Source organism: Podarcis bocagei, assembly GCF_964188305.1.
Source record: "Podarcis bocagei genome assembly, chromosome: 10".
Taxonomy (NCBI): domain Eukaryota; kingdom Metazoa; phylum Chordata; class Lepidosauria; order Squamata; family Lacertidae; genus Podarcis; species Podarcis bocagei.
The window spans coordinates 24,822,982-24,840,367 of NC_138135.1; the positions used below are offsets into that span (position 1 = coordinate 24,822,982).

Below are 17,386 nucleotides of genomic sequence, written 5' to 3' on the forward strand. Positions count from 1 at the left end.
CCGTGTGCATCTTTGGACTGGTGGGTTTAAAAATCTCATTGAGCAACTTAGGTTAGTTGGGGGGAAAGAATTATAGCACTGTCACTTTTACTTGTTTCTTTAAGACATCTCAGAGAAACACAGCACTCCCTGTTTCACAAGTTAAGAAAATAGAGATTAGCAATGAGGAGAAGACTGTTTGCTTTAAGACGAGTCCCAATAAGAAACTGTCACCTTCAGTCAAGATCCTCAGAAAAAGCATGATTACTGCGGCACAGCAATATGTGATTAGTTGATTAAGCAGTAAAAAGCCAGACAGTTAATCGATTAAAAGATCTTTATCTAGTTGCTGGCTGTTGTTTAAACATAAAAGTGCAGCTTAAATTTGGTCTTATTATAAAACTACTCAGAGCTACAAAGGAAGGATCACTTTCAACTTTCTTTCACGACATTCATGTTTTGAAGGCCTCGTTTCTCACAATACCATTTTGTGGCACGCCAGCTTGCTTTACAACACCAAAAAATTAATGGCAGCCCATTTTATTTAAAACACACAGACAACCGCCCCCTCCTCAAAATGTCTCGTTTCAACCTAGTTCAGTTATAGATGATTTAGACTGCCACCCTATATGCTTACGTGAGACTGTGTTCCATTGAAACCAACCAACTTAAACCAGTTTTAAATCAGTTTGCCGTGGCTTTTCTTGAGTAGTCAAGGAAATGGTAGTTTTGTGAGGGTGCTAAACAGAAGTGCATCCTCTTCATAGCTGTCAACTTACAGATTTGAAAATAATGGACCAGCAGCCTCAAAAATAAGGGATCAGCAGCCAAAATAAGGGATTTTGCTATTGTAAAGAGTTACATACATTGGTAGGATTGACAATCCAGCATGAGGTGGTTGCGGTGCCACGGCGGTCACTGAAGCGCCACCCTTCTGCGTCCCTCCTCTTCCTCCTCCCTCAGGCCGCCTCCTCAGCTGCCACCACCGCTGCCGCCTCCAGGTTCGCGGGCGGCGTCTGCGAGAGTCTCTCTCCCTCCCCCCCTCGGGTGGAGAAGGGCTGATGGAACTCCTTGTGCCAGGACGACGGCGCCAGCGCACGCTCTCTCTCGCGGTGGAGGACCCCGAACCGCTGCTTCCCTCCCGAGCATGAAACCCGGGAAATTTAAGGGACATCATCAATAAGGGACAGCAGTGGGACACGGCGCTGGGATAAGGGAGTTTCCCGCCAAATAAGGGACGGTTGACAGCTATGATCCTCTTCCTTAAAGGATTTTTTAAAAAAACAACAACAAATCCATTGCAACATAATGTCAACATGCCCTTGTTTAAATCTAAAGCCTTCATCTCTAAGTCACAACCCAACCCACCCGGCTGTCACCTGGAGATGATAATACAAATATACTGAGTAGAATCCAGTGTATGGCATGCCCAACTGGATTCTATCTGAAGCCCAAGATAGCAATTTGCTACAGCCCTGATTTAACCAAGGATGAGCCAGGGCCAGCTTAACCTGGATCTAGGACCCAAACTGAATTTGGGTGTTGAATTTGGGTCTTAAACATGTGGCCAGGAGCAGAAGAGGGGGAGAGAAGGAGACACACAGAGGCTTGACTGGTAGCGCTTTAAGTAACTTGTAGTAGATTGAAAAAGGTCTCTGAATCCCAGTTGTTTAGCAATACTATCAAGATAAAGCTTTATTTGTTTTCCAAATCAGACTGCTGGCAGGAAGGAAACTTACGAGTGTTCACTACCACAACCAGCACAATCGGTTTTGTGACTTTTGTGATTTGTCCCCACAAAACACCCCATCACAGTTTCTTCCTATCTATTCGAAGGGCCTTTGCTGCACGATACCAAATGTAACAATTCACTGATAAATGTATCTATGTACTGGCTCACTGGGAAAACTTCAGAAATTCATATAGACATGTGAGCTCAGCTACTCAGCAGCCCCTCTGCCTGAGTGATAATTCCTGGCATTCTGATACCTGAGTGCCAGACAGGTAGCCATTCCAGAAATAACAAAGCCAGATGAAGACAAAAGGGTGTGATTAACTTGGCTGGGAAACAGCCAAACACTTGATGGGTGTTTGGTGGAGGGCAAGGAGAACCATGGGGCAGGGTCCAGGATGCTCAGATTACTGCCACCAGACCTCCCCTTTCATGATGCAACTGTGATGTATTAGTGATGTAGTTTGGGAGGGGGTGTAACATGGGGATTAGCAGTTAAAAAGTTTGGGGGCTCTTTTGTTCGGGGCTTCCATCTTGTTCCACCTTGGGAGTCCTGTCGCAACAGTCTTCAATAAAGACCAAGCCTACTGGTTGCTGTTTTGCTCTGGTATTCCTGGCTTGTGTCCTTGTTTTTTGTCCAAGGGAGCCCTCAGATTTCTCCATTAACAAGAGGAAAATAAGGTGTGGATTTGGGGTGTACTGGGCTTAGTCCTGTTCCTTAATTCTGACATGCCCACACCCTTACCCCAAACACTATATTTCAACTGCCTGTGGTTGATGGATCTTGTAAACAACAACCACAACATGGATGCCACAGGCTTGAAGTCTACCTAGCCCTTCTTCAGATGACCTTGTCAGGATTACTGACATAATGCAAGTGAATCGAGCCCTTAGGAAAAGTGCTATATAAATTCAGGAACTGCTTGTGGTACCAGATTTTTAACAAGTTGCTGCTGATTGGCATTAATGCAATGGCAGAAATGGGACACAGCCCCTCCGGTACTTTGAAGGGAAGCAGCTCCTACAAAATGGAGATGTGGAGAAGCAAAATAGCATTTCATGGCAACCTCTTTCCCCCTTACCTCCCATGAGGAAGAGAAGTCCTGCCACATACTGCATAAGGCCTCGATCCCAGCAGCAGCCCAGTACCCCGATAATCCATCCGAAGAGGATGATGGCCACAGCCATGCCCATGAAGCCTGCTGTCATTCTGCGCAAGTCTGCAACACGAAAAAGAGACATATTGTTAATAGCGCTTGTGGTTTGTTTCATTGCTGTTAAGGGAACTATAGATCCCAGTCTCACTCTGAGCAGCTGCAACATACAAAAGTCAAGTTGCCCCCAACCCACCACCATACAGTTTTGCATAGAGATCGGTTGTTTGGTTGATGTTAAAGCAGGAGAGATGCAAAATCTGTTCTTTTCAAGTTAGGCAGAGCTCTTTTGCAGACAGGAAGGGGGGAAAAATGAGGAGGGTACAGCGAAGTGGGAGGAGGGATGGACGGGAGCAAGCAAAGCGAGAGCCGCTTACATGGCTTCTCTCCCGCTTTGCGCAGCTCTCACTTTGCTTGCCCATCTCTCCTCCCGCCTCGCTGTAAAGCAAGCAAAGCACCTGTCCCGGTGTCTCCTCCTCCTCTTTTACAGCGAGGTGGGAGGAGGGACGGGCAAGCAAAGTGAGAGCTGCGCAAAGCGGGAGAGAAGCCATGTAAGCGGCTCTTGCTTTGCTTGCTTTAAAGCAAGAAAAGCGAGAGCCGCTTACATGGTCCGCGCAGAATTTTCTTTCTTTCTTTCCCCCTCTAAAAACTAAGTGCGTCTTATGGTCAGGAGCGTCTTATGGAGCGAAAAATACGGTATTTCTTATTTAGCACCACAGAGAAAAGTTGATTACTTCCGCAAAAGAAAACCATTTGAGAGAGATAACTGACCACATGAAAATGGCTTTATCACTCCTTGCTTGCTCATATACCCCAAGTCTTCGAATAGTGAAAATTCCAGGAGTGTAGAATGTACACATTTGGAATGGAGGATACTTGAAACTGGCTGGAACTTTGCGATATATGATTTACTCACATGTTGAGCATAGGTGGAGGTTTTGCCTCTTAAAGCCACTCCAACACATACTGCTTCCCTATCAGATTTTTAGGGTGGGATGATGGCGCCTTCAGATTGTTGCAGGGAGCTCTCTGTGTCTGATGCTTTCAGTCCCACCCTAAGAAGCTAAAGGCTTGTACTTGTGGTTGCTGCTTCCAGACAGACCTCACTTGCCCCCTGTCATGTATGTGTGTGTGTGTATTAGGGAGAAGGAGTAATTTCCACCTATTGTATTTAAACAAATCTCTAAGTAGTTTACAATATAAGTTGCAGCATCTTGAATGAAAGGCACATGCCATAAACAACAACACCCCCCCCAGATAATTTCAAAATCCTATAAAATGCAATAAACAACTAAACAATAAACAACTAAGCTGAGACCTCGGGGCATAGGGCGGTATATAAAATAAAAATAAATAAATAAATAAACAGAGCATTTTTCTTAACACCAAAATAAAACACCACACATAAAAATCTCCTACCAAATCACAAGGGAAATGCCACATTGTAAAATATAGGTAAAGGGACCCCTGACCATTAGGTCCAGTTGTGGCCGACTCTGGGGTTGCGGCGCTCATCTCGCTTTATTAGCCGAAAAATATAGTAAGCAGCTAAACAAAATGACCTCTGAACAACAGGAAATAAAATACATGACAGCTGAAAAGTAACTAAAATGTATAAAAGCCAGTTTTTTTTAATAATAATAATAATAATAATAATAATAATAATAATAATAATAATAATTTGATTGACAATTGCTCAAAAGAAAAACCAAGTCTTCTTATAAGACTTCTTGGATCATCTCAGCTCCTAGTGACACACATCATCTGGCTATTATAGACTATCCATCTTTCGACAGGTCTTAAGGGGTATTTATTGCTCCATTTACAGAAAGATTGGGGGTGGGGTGGCAAGTAACATATTGCCTCCCTATGCCAAATGCTTTATTTATGAGCATTCATTTTAAATAAACAAATTAATGATCAGACATGCCAGAAAGAGAATCTTTCTGTTTGTTGCCATTTCCTGGCCTGACATAGCCGCTGCCGAGGGCAGTGCTTGCAAATGGCAGTGGTGTGAAAGAAGGGATGTGAGCTGGTTGTCTGAATTGCTCTTAGTTGTCGGATGCAATCTGGCCAGCCTTCCTCCCATGTCATAACAGCCCGCTCAGAAATGTCAGCACTGAGGATGAGTCTATTCAGAGCAATTCCTCCAATGGGAAATGAATGTGTATGTACAGCAGCACAGCGCTGAATCAGCACCCTACAGCTATTTAGGAAGAAGGAGGTCAGACTAGAAAAGAAGTGTGCCTTCTCTGCTAACATGGCATCGCAGGACTTGGAGAAATCCCGTGGGTCTCTCAGCCGAGAAGTCCCAATACAGTTTAATCAGCACTTCCTCTTTCCAGCTGAACACAGCAGTTCGAGTGGTGACTGGGGCAAGGAAAACAAGGAGACGCCCCATCAGGATGCAGAGTTAGAGCAGCTCCCCTTAGCTGTTTGAAGGTCTCCCCTCCATCACTAACTTGTGGCTTCTGCTCCCCTCATAATTTAATCCAGGGTTTCCCAGACATCTGAGTCCCTTGGCTCCTTGGTGAGCTGTTGCCATAGACTCAGTGGCGTAGCGTGGGGGGTGCCAGGGGTGCCGGCTGCACCGGGCGCAACATCTGGGGGGGCGCGAGTCCAGAGGGCCCAGCCCCGTCGTGCCCTCGGCCCGCCCCTATTGTCAGAGCGGCCGGCCAGCCTCTGCCTGCTCCTACCTTGCCCACCCGAGGACTGCGGCAGCGCCCGCCTCCGTGGCCACCTACCCCCGCCTCGCCCATTGGCTTGCCTCCCTCGGCCCCGCCTCTCTCCGATGGCCGCGGGGGTGTCCTGCTCGGCACTGTCGCCTTTTTTCAGGAGGTAGGGAGGCTGGACAGGGAGGTGGGGTCGGAAGCGGGCAAAGAAGGAGGGGAGCTCGTAGCCAAAAGGGCTGCATCGGCCGGCAAAGGGCCGGGGAAAGTTTGGAGAGGAGAAACGCACCGTCATGATTTCCCGGTGGAAGTGGCAGGATTAGGGATGGCGAAGCGTAATTACGCACGAATTTCACTGGGTGAGAGCTTCGGGGATCGATCGGAGGAAATGGGAATCAATTGGAATATGAGAAAGAGAGAGAGAGAGGGACCATCATTCATAGGCATAGATTTGTAGAGTTAGGGGGCGCAAATCCACGGGTTAGGGGGCGCAAATTACTTGCCTTGCCCCGGGTGCTGACAACCCACGCTATGCCGCTGCATAGACTCCAGACCAAATGAAATAAAGTCAAGAAATAACACCTGCCTCCTGCCTGGCATTCTGAGGGAATTCCAAGAACCAAAACATCGGTGCAGTTTTGAAATCAGTGCTTAAAATCAGTGCAGTTTTGAAAAGTCCAGTCCTCCATCTTAATTCAAAATGGCATCGAGTTGTATCCAACCATAGATGTAAACCTTGATCTCACAAAGCATTGTGTAGAATGTGGTTATGGTATCTTGAGAGTTGTCCAAATGCATAGCTAGTCTTCTACCCACTTTGGAGCTCCTCAGGGGCAGCTTCCCACATTGGGGCATCAGAAGAGCACATCCTCTACAAGCAGATGTATCCTAGCGTATCCAGATTACAAATCAGATACTTGCCAATGTGAGAGAGCACTCTGCCTGAGGACAAGTGGGAGCTGGAAATCCTTGCCAACCTACTATAAATAATCTCATTCAGCCCCATTCAGCTAGTGGGTACATTTGGAAGTATGAGTGAGCATGGTAGGCACCAGCCACAAAATGGTTGCCAGGGTGAGCCTGTTCCCTAACACAAAATGGCCACCATGTGTGCTTGGCATAACACATCATGGCTGCCATAGGGTGTGGCATAATGGCTTCCGAGTCTAAAAGAGTAGAAAAAGGGATAAGGCCATAAAATTGCTTGGGCACCTCCCAAACAGGAACTGAGCTGGAGGAGCAAACAAGTCTTTTATGCATTGAAGATTTTTGAGGAGATGCTTACTGAGACCATTCCTGGTCACTGTCGGAGGTATTGGTGGGCACACTGGCCCCCAAGGGTCAGCCATGAGCTAGTGATTGATCCGTAGATCTCAATTCACATTCTTCCCTCACTCTGCCCTACATCTATATCCACTTAAATCTCTCTGGTTGCCAGAAACAGCCCAAGACATTTTGCTGCCTGAGGCAAAGGCCAAGATTGCACCTTCCTCACCATATGATGTACAGAAGCAGACTGGACTAGCAGATGGGTCTTACTTTGGCACAGCTGATGGGATGGCATCCTCTATTATACCTGAGGCTAGCCGGGGGTGACAAAGGGCGGACACTCTGTCTTCCAACATCTTGCTGCCACTGCCAGCCCCCTCAGGATTTGCCTCCAAGGCAGCCACCTCCCTCTGCCTAATGGTAGGGCCTGCACTGTGGAGCTGCCTTTAATCAAGGGAAGGTTCGGCAAGCCTGTGTGAGCAAATATTCTCTTATCTCCCTCCTACCAGAACATTATGCTGCATCAACCTCAAAATAATCATATAGAGCTTTAGGAACAGCTATTTTTGATGAATGGGCTGTTAAGGAACAAGCTAGAGATTGAAGGATGAGATCTCTGCGTTATCAGCCCCTCAGGTCTCTGCTCAGGCCTCCTGCAGACTCTGGCATTAAACACTTTAATTTAGGCATTTCCAAAGGTACATTCTTATTTTAATTTGTGTGTGCGTGTGAAGACCATTTAATACAGGGCCGGTTGCCAGTGGGAGTACAAGGAAAGAAGGGCCAGCATAGAAATATATCAACTGCAGCAAGGAAGTGATCTTTCTCACAAAGATCTTTTTTATTATTATTTTCAAGTTTACTCTTCTATTAACATTTAAATTGAAAGCCCCTGCTTCCAAGCTCCACGCACGAAATCTGCATTTAAATCGATGCCATTTAAAAGTGAGAAGAAATGTATAGCAATGTGAAATGCATCTCCATTTGCTTTGTCCTACAGATGATTGAATGTATTTTTCTTCAAAAAGAGAGAGTGATGAAATTAGAAGTGTATTAAAATTGACATGGAAAAGAGAAGAGCGACACAGGAAATTACACAATTGTCAAGAGTTTTAAGCTGCAGTCCTGTTCCCGTTAACTAGGGTTGCCATGTGTCCAGACATATTCGGAATACTGTAGCTGGAAGCAGTGTCCTGGTGGAAATCGGCAAAATATCTGGGGAAATCTGGACGTACGGCAAGCCGTGTTGGCAGTGTCATTTTTGCCATTTTTTTTTTAAAAAGCTCAAAAATGGCACTTTTTGAAATATGGCAACCCTACATGAACCAGGGAGTAAGGCTGCAATCCTAAACAGATGGGCTATTTTTTGAGCATTCATCCTGATTTGTTTGCAGGGAGATCAGATTACATCAGCTACACAACGACCATCATTCTGGGTTGTTGTTTGCAGGTAGGCTAAATGATGTTGCATCAAAGCAAGGGTATCTCCCTTTTACTTTCCTTATTGCAGAAGAGTCCGGTATTTTGGGGAACTGCTGTACAAGAACTTCTCATCAACTATAAATGTGCAACCTGAATTTTCCAATATGGACTGACTCCCACGCAAAAATAGCAACCATCTATGAACAGCCCTATCTCCCAGGTAAGTGAGGTAAGACAGCCTTAGGTCCACTGAACTCTATGGAACTTATGAGTTATGAGCAAACATGCATAGGATTGCACTATCTGGGGAGGCTATAAAGAAAGGAACATTATTTAGTAAACGGCAGTAAAAGATTGAAATCTTTGGCTTCTCTGTAGTTGCCCCAACTACAGAATGACCTTCCAAGGAAGATACATTTGGAACCTACTCTGTATTTTTCTTGGCGCCAGGTTAAGACTTTCTTTCTTTTCCCAGGCATTTTAGATTATGCTTTTTTGAGCCACTCGGATGGTTTCATTCCTCTTAACACAACTGCATTGTTGGTCTGGGTTTGCAATGTTTTTGTAATTTTAAACTTCTCGGTATACTGCTGCCCCGAAATCCATTTTGCGATGAAGGGTGATTTATACATTTTCAATCGATAAATCCATAAATCAAGAGAACGAGCCTTTGGCTTCAATATTTGGGCACTTTCCCTCTGGCCTGTGCCCGCAGCAATAAGCATTGTTCTTTGTTGAAAAAAAAACATTATTGCTTTATTGCTGTTGGGAAAGCGTCACAGCTCAACAGTAGCACTAATGCTTTACGTGCAGGAAATTATCTCCGGTTAAGTGGATCAGAGAGGTGATGAGAAAGGCCTCTGTCCGAGACTCCAGAGAACTGCTGCAAGTCAGAGTAGTGGGCTAAATGAATAGTTGTTCTGACCTGGCAAAAAGCTGCTTCATATATATCCCAGGTCAAAACTTTCTACACCTATTGTGAAGAACAAAGGGAAGCAATCCTAACCTCAAACGGAGGTGGCGGTGATAAGGAATGGCATACCCTCCAACATGACATTAGGGGAAACCGAGATGCCACCTTCTGTATGAGTCACATGACTTGCCTGAGACCGCCGTCTCCCAAAAGTGCTTTTTGGGGGCATGGTGCCCAGGAAACACACATTTTGGGACACCATGTGAATTCGCAGCTCCCAAAAAACTGGCTACCATGCTCTCATGAGGAAAAATGGGATGTGCTCCCCATTTTTCTGGGACAGTTCTGGGGTTTGGAATGGGCAGAGGTGTCCCTCTTCATGGCTCTGCTTGTGGTGGGCTCCACACCATGAAAGCCTCTCTTGTGCCCACCAAAAGGCATAGGCTGTTGGGGAGCTGCTACTGATTGTGTTCCCACCAGTGGTAGCTGGTATACCCAAATGGTATACTTTGGGAGCAGAATATGGGAGGAGCAAGGCTGCCCAAAGATCTTAAATTGGCCCATTGATGGTTGGGTGGACACATGCCAGGACCCTATGCTTTGCCACCTCCACCTCCACCCCGGACGCTAATTTCACTGTTGAAATCCCAGGCATGTCCAGGAAATTCCAGACGTATGGCAATCCTACAATATGGCTCCTACAAAGTATATATATGAAAAAACACAAATGCAGCAACATGCAAGAACCCATTTTGCAATACAAAAATAAAAATGGACAGAGAGTTCATCTGATGGATTTTTTAAAATGGACCTGGCCCTCACAAAACTTAGGCGGCATTGCTGGCACCCACATACAAATCTCAAGAGCTTCTTTAACTCTCTTTTAGATAGCATCCAGCCTCTTTTCTGATACTTGCAGCCTAATCAGGATTGAGGAAGACTCTGAGAGCTGAGATTTCAAATACACACAAACCCTAGTCTGTGTACACAGCTATACATTTAAAGCACACAACATCCGCCAAAGAATCATGAGAACTGTAGTTTAAGGGTGCTGGGAACTGCAGCTCTGTGATGGGTAATCTACAGCTCCCAGGTTGCTTGGGAGAATTAATGTGCTTTAAATAGATGGTATGAACACATCCCTGTTCTCAGGAAACTCATGAGAAGGAGAAAGGTGTCTGTATTAACAGGCAAGACTTGTTTCTGGACTGAATTGTCCTCCATCTCATGTGCGTCCCCTGGCATTTGGCACTTTCCTGCCTGCTTGACTGAACACCTGATCTGCCTGCCATTTCTCCACCTGCACAAACCTGCACACATCTATATTTTCATTCCCCCCCCTCCTCACACCTGGCTTTAAAAAAAGAGAGAGAGAGAGAAGATGAAATGGAGGGGTTTCTGACCACTTTCGAAGGGGATCATTCCCCACTTATTTTCTTGGAACGCTTCAGCAGAATCCCCTGCTGGTTTTTGTTTTGGACAGCATAATTAAGTGACTCTGATGGGGGTGGGGAAAACCAACCACACAGGGTTAACCAAAGGCCACCTGTCTGCCTGGTGTTCGCTCTAATTCTGCCACACAAGAGATTCCATCTCCACTGGAGAAACCCCTGGGGGAAATCCAATCATTAATTGTCTTCCTCTTCCCCCACCCCCACCTTATTTTCCATTCCTATAGAGCAGGAAAAGGGATACACACATTTTGTCCCCGAGCAGTGAATTAACCAGGAGCCTCAATGGCCTTGGCTGCCATTTCGGAAAATAAAGGGGGTTGGGGGGTTGGGAATAGGATGCCCCAGGGGAACAAGTAATGGGCTCTGGTGTCTCCCACCTCTAGGTCAGTGATTAGAATGTAGGTCAGATTGAATGCTGCAAGCTGACAGCAATACATTTGGTGGCCTTTACCTCCGGGTTCACTGTCGAGCTCTTAATTGAACAAGAGTCTCCATCAGACTTGGGCAGGCTCCGCAGGGACAAAAGCGCACAAGATTAACTCTTGGGTAACCTTAGAGCAGATTGAGTTGCAGAGGTGCAATCGTGTGATGCCAGCATGCTATGGCTTTCCCCGTTCCTTGCCTGTTTGGGGGTTCAATTACTTCTCACTTTGAAAGCCCTCCGTGGGCCGAGACCGGGGTACTAATTTTATTTAGTATGGGTGGTATTCAACTTTGCTTGAGTCAGACCCACTGCAATTAACAGACCTAACTTAGTCATTCTCGTCCATTTCAGTGGGCAGAGGTCATTTTTAGGGTAGAGCGACCAGTTCGGACGCACAGGGCCGGGCTGACCCAAAGGACTGCCTTTCTTTACAAGTACCTATTCAGATCAGTAGCAGGCAGAGTGGTGAGGCAAAAGCACTCACCTGGCCCCCTGACAACTGAGTCACTGCTCTTTACAAGGAAGGGGGGGGAGAGAGGTAATGGGGAGGTCATTGCTGTGCAGACAAGCCAGTGGAGCAAATCTGACACTCCTGCTGGTGCATTTGGGTTGACCTCCCCACTGCTTTGTCCCTCTCCCTCTGCTTCTCGGCTGGGAGCAGTTACTCAGCTGTCTGGAGGTGAGGGAAACGCCATTGCCCCACCACACTGTCCACTACCGCAGAAGATCCACATTGCAGACCATTTTCTAAGAGCCCCAGCTAGATAAGGTAACAGCATGTGGTCACTGGGACCAAAAGCCTTTTCAATGGTGGCACACCAATTCTTGAATGCTCTGCCCAGCGAGGTTTGTCTGGCGCCTACTTTAAGGTGATTTTAGTGCCTAGAAAAAGATATTCTCATTCCCCCCCCAGGGATTTTAATCTGTTTTCACTTCCGTCCGATGTTTTATTGCCACCAGGTGATTTGGATTGCTTCCACATGAAGCGTATCTTGAGCAATCCTCCTGATTCCATTTTCATACCATTTGCAGAAAGGTTATACGGCATTTGCACTTTGCTGAAAAATGAGGTCTGCATGAAATTCTCAAGCATCTTGGCTTGTGATTCGCTTTTCTAAAAGGTCACGCTTACATGGGACATACCTTCCACTTGGAGCATATGAGTGTTTTTCTAATGCGGAAACTGTAAGCCAAGTTGAAGACCAAGGCGCCAGGGTCAAATGGGAAACTTGCACACCCACTTCTAAAAGTTCAAGTTAGCTTCAACCATCAGCAAGCACATGCCAACCAAACACCAGCACAGCAGCTCTTTCCTGCTGTGGTTGGAAGCAGTATTGCATCTGAGTTCCAGCTGGTGGAAGCCACTGGAAGGGAGGAGAGTGCCCTTGTGTTTGCTTCCTGCTTGCAGGTTTCTCCCAAGCATCTGGTTGGCCACTGTGAGAACAGGATGCTGGTCTAGAAGGGCCACTGGCCTGATCCAGCAGCCTCTCCTTGCGTATCTTCTGGGTGCTGAGAATGCAAATCTGTGCAGGTGCAGAATAGTCACACAATTAAAGTGAAGAGCAGACAAATGTCTTCAGGAGCAGAGGAGCTCATCTGGAAGTGCATTTTTCCATTTGTACAAATTTATCTAGCTGGATCAATTCATATTCCGAGCCCAGTGTTTTTGAACTTCAGCTAGACTGGTGACTGGGAGCGGCCGCCAAGACCATATAACACCAGTCCTGAAAGACCTACATTGGCTCCCAGTATGTTTCTGAGCACAGTTCAAAGTGTTGGTGCTGACCTTTAAAGTCCTAAATGGCCTCGGCCCAGTATACTTGAAGGAGCGTCTCCACCCTCATTGTTCAGCCCGGACACTGAGGTCCAGCTCCGAGGGCCTTCTGGAGGTTCCCTCCCTGTGAGAAGTGAGGTTGCAGGGAACCAGGCAGAGGGCCTGTTTTATCGTGTTTTTAATTTTCTGTTGTGAGCCACCCAGAGTGACTGGGGAAACCCAGTCAGATGAGTGGGGTATTATTATTATTATTATTATTATTATTATTATTATTATTATTATTATTATTATTATTGGCTTCCTGAAAGCAGTGGTAAGTGCACTGCATATTCCCAGTGGAAAACTGTTTACCAGCCATCAATGGCTGGCCATAACAGTACAGTACTGATGAGCACCTTTAAAAGTAAGTAAAAGTAAGAGTGCTGGGAAGTGTAGCTCTGTGAGGGATCATCTACAGTTCCCAAGATTCTTTGGGGGAAGCCAGGATTGTTAAAGTGGTCCAGTGTGCTTTAAATGTATGGTATGGTTGTGTCTGTGCATTTCATGATCCAAAAGCACATCTGATGCACTTTGGATGCCTTTGGAAAAACTGTGGACATGCCTTCAGACTTCTGGAATTGATGCTCTATTCTGGAGCAGACTGAAAGGTTATCTACATATGCACCTGGAATTTCAAGGTGAAATCAGATGCCCCCATGGTACACTTGTTTGAATCTAAACTTCTCTAGAGCAAGACGCATCTTCCTGTCCCACAGCAAGCTGAATTCAGTCTTCTTTTCTTGCTTATCCAGCTAGCCAACTTCAGCCCATCGGAACTCCTGCGCCGTGCCCCTCCCCCCTTGAGCTGGGTAAGCAGCTATATACAAAGGGAGCTATTCCATCAGCATAAGGGTATCCCTGGAGAACCAGAATGAGACAGATGATGATGAGATATAAACAAAAGCAGCAAGAGCCTTTTTATTTTTATGCATCCCCAGAACAGCCAGAACTTCAAGGGGAGCTTCATTATTATGGATTTATTGCATCATCAGAAAGAAAGAACAAGAGGAATTCTGGGCATTTCACCTCTGCTTTCTGAGCCTGGATTCTTCCCCTGCCATCCTACTTGTTTCTGTCCCTCTTCTAAGTCAATCTGGACATTGTGTGATGTCCTGTCATTGTGTGATGTGCTGTCCTGCCTCCCAGTAACAATCTTTCCTACTTGCTAGATCAGAATTGGGGAACCTGTGGCTCCCCCTTCCAGATGTTGTTGGAGTCCAGCTCCCATTTGCCCCATCCAGCATAGCCAAAGATCAGGGACAATGGGAACTGTGGTCCACCAAAGGTCCAGAGATCATCCTTGAGCTAGTCAGCCTTTCTCAACCTGTGGGTCCCCAGATGTTGTTGAACTACAGCTCCCATCACCCCTAGCTAGCAAGGCAACAACATCTGGGGACCCACAGGTTGAGAACCGCTGTGCTAGATGGTTTGAATAGATTGGAATTGTTTTAAAAATAGTTTTATTGACTGTTGTTCGCTAGCTTAGGCTCCTTTGAGAGGAAGGGCAGAATATAAATTCAACCCATCAATTAATCAACAGATTGAATGCCATTGGCATAACCCATTCCTGAAACCACAGTGGGAGGAGCAGGGGGGTTACATGACCCAGTCATGCAACTCCAGGCCAACTACATTCCAAGTCTGTTGATTTCCCTCTTCTTCTTTTGGATGGGTACAAGTTCCTCGGCCAAAAGGCCCTTCATCTTGTTCCTAGCTTTGATACGTGAAAAGGCTTCAACCCATTCACTGTTCCATTGCTAGTGGTTCCTTAATTGCCTAAGGCTGCAAAAGAGAGTCATTATTACTGAGCCCACATGCAATGAGCAGGCCGGTCCTACCATTAGGCAGATTGAGGCAACTGCCTCAGGTGGCATATACTGGGAGGTGGTGCTGCCCCTCAGCTCTTCCTCTTGAGCTCCCTGGCCATACCCTTCTGTTGGAGAACAGAGCTGTGCATCATGCACCTTGCCCTCCACTTTTATAACTACCCCACTGATCTATAACTACCCCATTGCTACTATTGAAGTAGGATTTGCTACTATATATGGAATGGGTGTGGACCATTTTGTCCTTTGCCTCAGGCAGCAAAATGTCTTGAGCGGGCCTTGGCAAAGAATTATTCCATCAGCATAAGAACTAGAATGAGACAGATGAAGATGAGATATAAACAAAAGCAGCAAGAGCCTTTTTTCTGCATCCCCAGAACAGTCAGAACTTCAAGTGGAGCTTTCATCAGCCACCCTCTTTCCCCTTGAATGTGGGCTAAAAAGAGAGAGCAGCTCTTCTTCCCAGATATTGAGCAAGACCAGCTTGATCCTCTTTCTGCTTTCTGTACATGAATGCCCTTTATAGAAATATCTGCTCCCATTTAGGGGGAAAGGTTGTGACTCAGTGGTACAGCATCTGCTTTATTTCCAGAAGGTCCCAGGCAGGACTAGGCATGCCCCCTTCCTGAAATCTGAGAGAGCCACTTCCAGTCAGTGTAGACTACACGAACCAGCTTCCTGTGCTCTTATTTTCTCTCCCTTTTCAAATGCATGAAAGCAAGATTGCAGCGTTGTGTTTCATTCTGGTCCAGATTGTCACCACGCAAATGTCAGTTTCCTCTGAATTTATAGGTGTCAAGGAAAGATGTACAGTGTGAGTCCCAGACGTGTGGGAAATGGGCTTGCCATTGCCCTCCACCACTCCCCATCTCCCAAACCCAATCATTTCCCTGATAATAAACTTTCTGGCGACAGCGCAGCGCTAACCTTTTGTGATCGATGCTGGTGGCATTTTGATAGTCCCAAGCATGGGTCTGCCAGAAGCGGACAGAATGTAGAATCGTAAGTGCCAGGCCAAGAGACAAATCCATTATAATTGGGGAAAGGTGGAGGGGGGCAGGAGGGAACCCCACTATCAAAAACCACCACCACCAATAGTAAAAATATCCCAGCATAGATGTTTTATACAGCAAGAATGAAAAAAAGAAACGAGAAAGACAACCTCATTGTGCACAGCTGATGGTCCTCTGCAAATGCAGGCTTGGAAAGGAAGTCCTGGGCTACCAACAAACCTAGCCTGAGATGTCTTCTCAGCAGCTGTACCTGTAGGGTGGTCAGCAACCCTTGACCAAAAGAAAGGGAGCGAGTGTTCACACAAGTTCCTGTAAGAGCCTTGCTCTGGATTCGCATCTGATCAAGTCAAGACAGGTACCTCTTGAAACTATCACTGTCATATCGTAGGACAGTAGTAGTAACTCATCAGGTTCTGCGTGGCCTAACACTATCACTAGGAGGAGATCTCTCCAGGGACTTGCAAACCAACACTTGTTGTGTGAACTACACCCACAAATGGATGCCAACTAGCAGTAAATCATTTAAGAGGAGGGAGGTTTTCCAAAGGGTTTGCTAGGGAGGCACATGCAGCGAGGGGCGACTACACCCAGGCTATGTAATTTCATAAACCATGCAATTCCAGGATCACAGGAACGGAAATCTTGGGGTCTTAGACTTGTGATCTAGGATTAAGACATTTTAATTATAAAAAAGAGAACCCACCCCCAAACAGGCTATGGAAAGCCTGCTGCCAAATATCTGACATGTTGCATTCAAAGCAACATTTGAGCATCCTCATCTCTGCAGCTCCCAGTCCTGCAGACATCTCCCCATTCTCTCTCCCAGGCTTCCCCTCAGAATTCTGCCTTTGGCCATTCTCTCCTTCCATTCTCCTGCACCATGCCGTGCGCTGGCCAAATCCTTCCATTTCACTTTCTCCCTGTCTCTCATTTTTGTTAAGTTCAGCTCTCCATATCCGTTTGTGTGTGTTTTTGTTGTTGTTTGTTTTTTAAATTCTCTGTGAAAGATCACCAGCATTCTACTGTGAATTTCTCCTAAGTTTTGTATGCAATTTTCACCAATACATTCATTTATATGCACACTTTACTCTTGTACATGCATTTCTGTAAACCTTACTTGGCTGGAGAACTGCATTGCATAATTTGGAAAGTACATATTTTGAAGGATGGCAGTGTTTCAGTTCTCATATTGTTTTGGAAGGTGTGAATTACACAGATTCACCTTTAAATGCGAACTAAATTGAGTTTCTCTTCCATCCCTAACTAGGCCAGCACTCCTTTCCTAGGTCCTCATGCTACCCTGGGTCTGATGGCTCCCTCCTTATTCCTTTCCTAGATTTTAAAAAAGCTTTCCTTCTCCTGCCTTCTACACCAACTGCCCATCTCTAGGATATCTAGCCAGCTCAACCAGCAGCAGTCAGAGCTCTTTCTGCCTGCCACAGTCCTCTGTGACATTCGGGCAGCTCAATCGTTGCTGGAGGCATCAGCAGCATCACTCCTAAAGAACCTCTCTGTGCAGCAGTCACCAACCTGGAGCCCCCTGGAAGTTTTGGAGTACCATTCCCATCAGCCCCTTCCAGTGTGGGAGTTTGGTGGATTGATAGATGTATTTATAACCCACACTGCCATAACAGTATATCAAGGTGGCATGAGACTTAGACAATTAAAATAACACCAGCAAAGCATCCATAAAGACTTAGTTAAAAACATCCACACAA

General features: G+C 46.0%; 1 protein-coding gene across 2 annotated transcripts in view; it reads right to left on the reverse strand.

The window, feature by feature from the left end:
• Positions 1 to 17,386, reverse strand: part of TMEM178B (transmembrane protein 178B) — a 280,209-nt gene that overhangs the window by 31,622 nt on the left and 231,201 nt on the right. For both annotated transcript variants that reach the window (XM_081212075.1, XM_081212076.1), the window contains one exon: positions 2,794 to 2,931. In XM_081212075.1, coding sequence (XP_081068201.1) covers positions 2,794 to 2,931 — 138 coding nt within the window. The remainder of the gene's footprint in view (positions 1 to 2,793; positions 2,932 to 17,386) is intronic.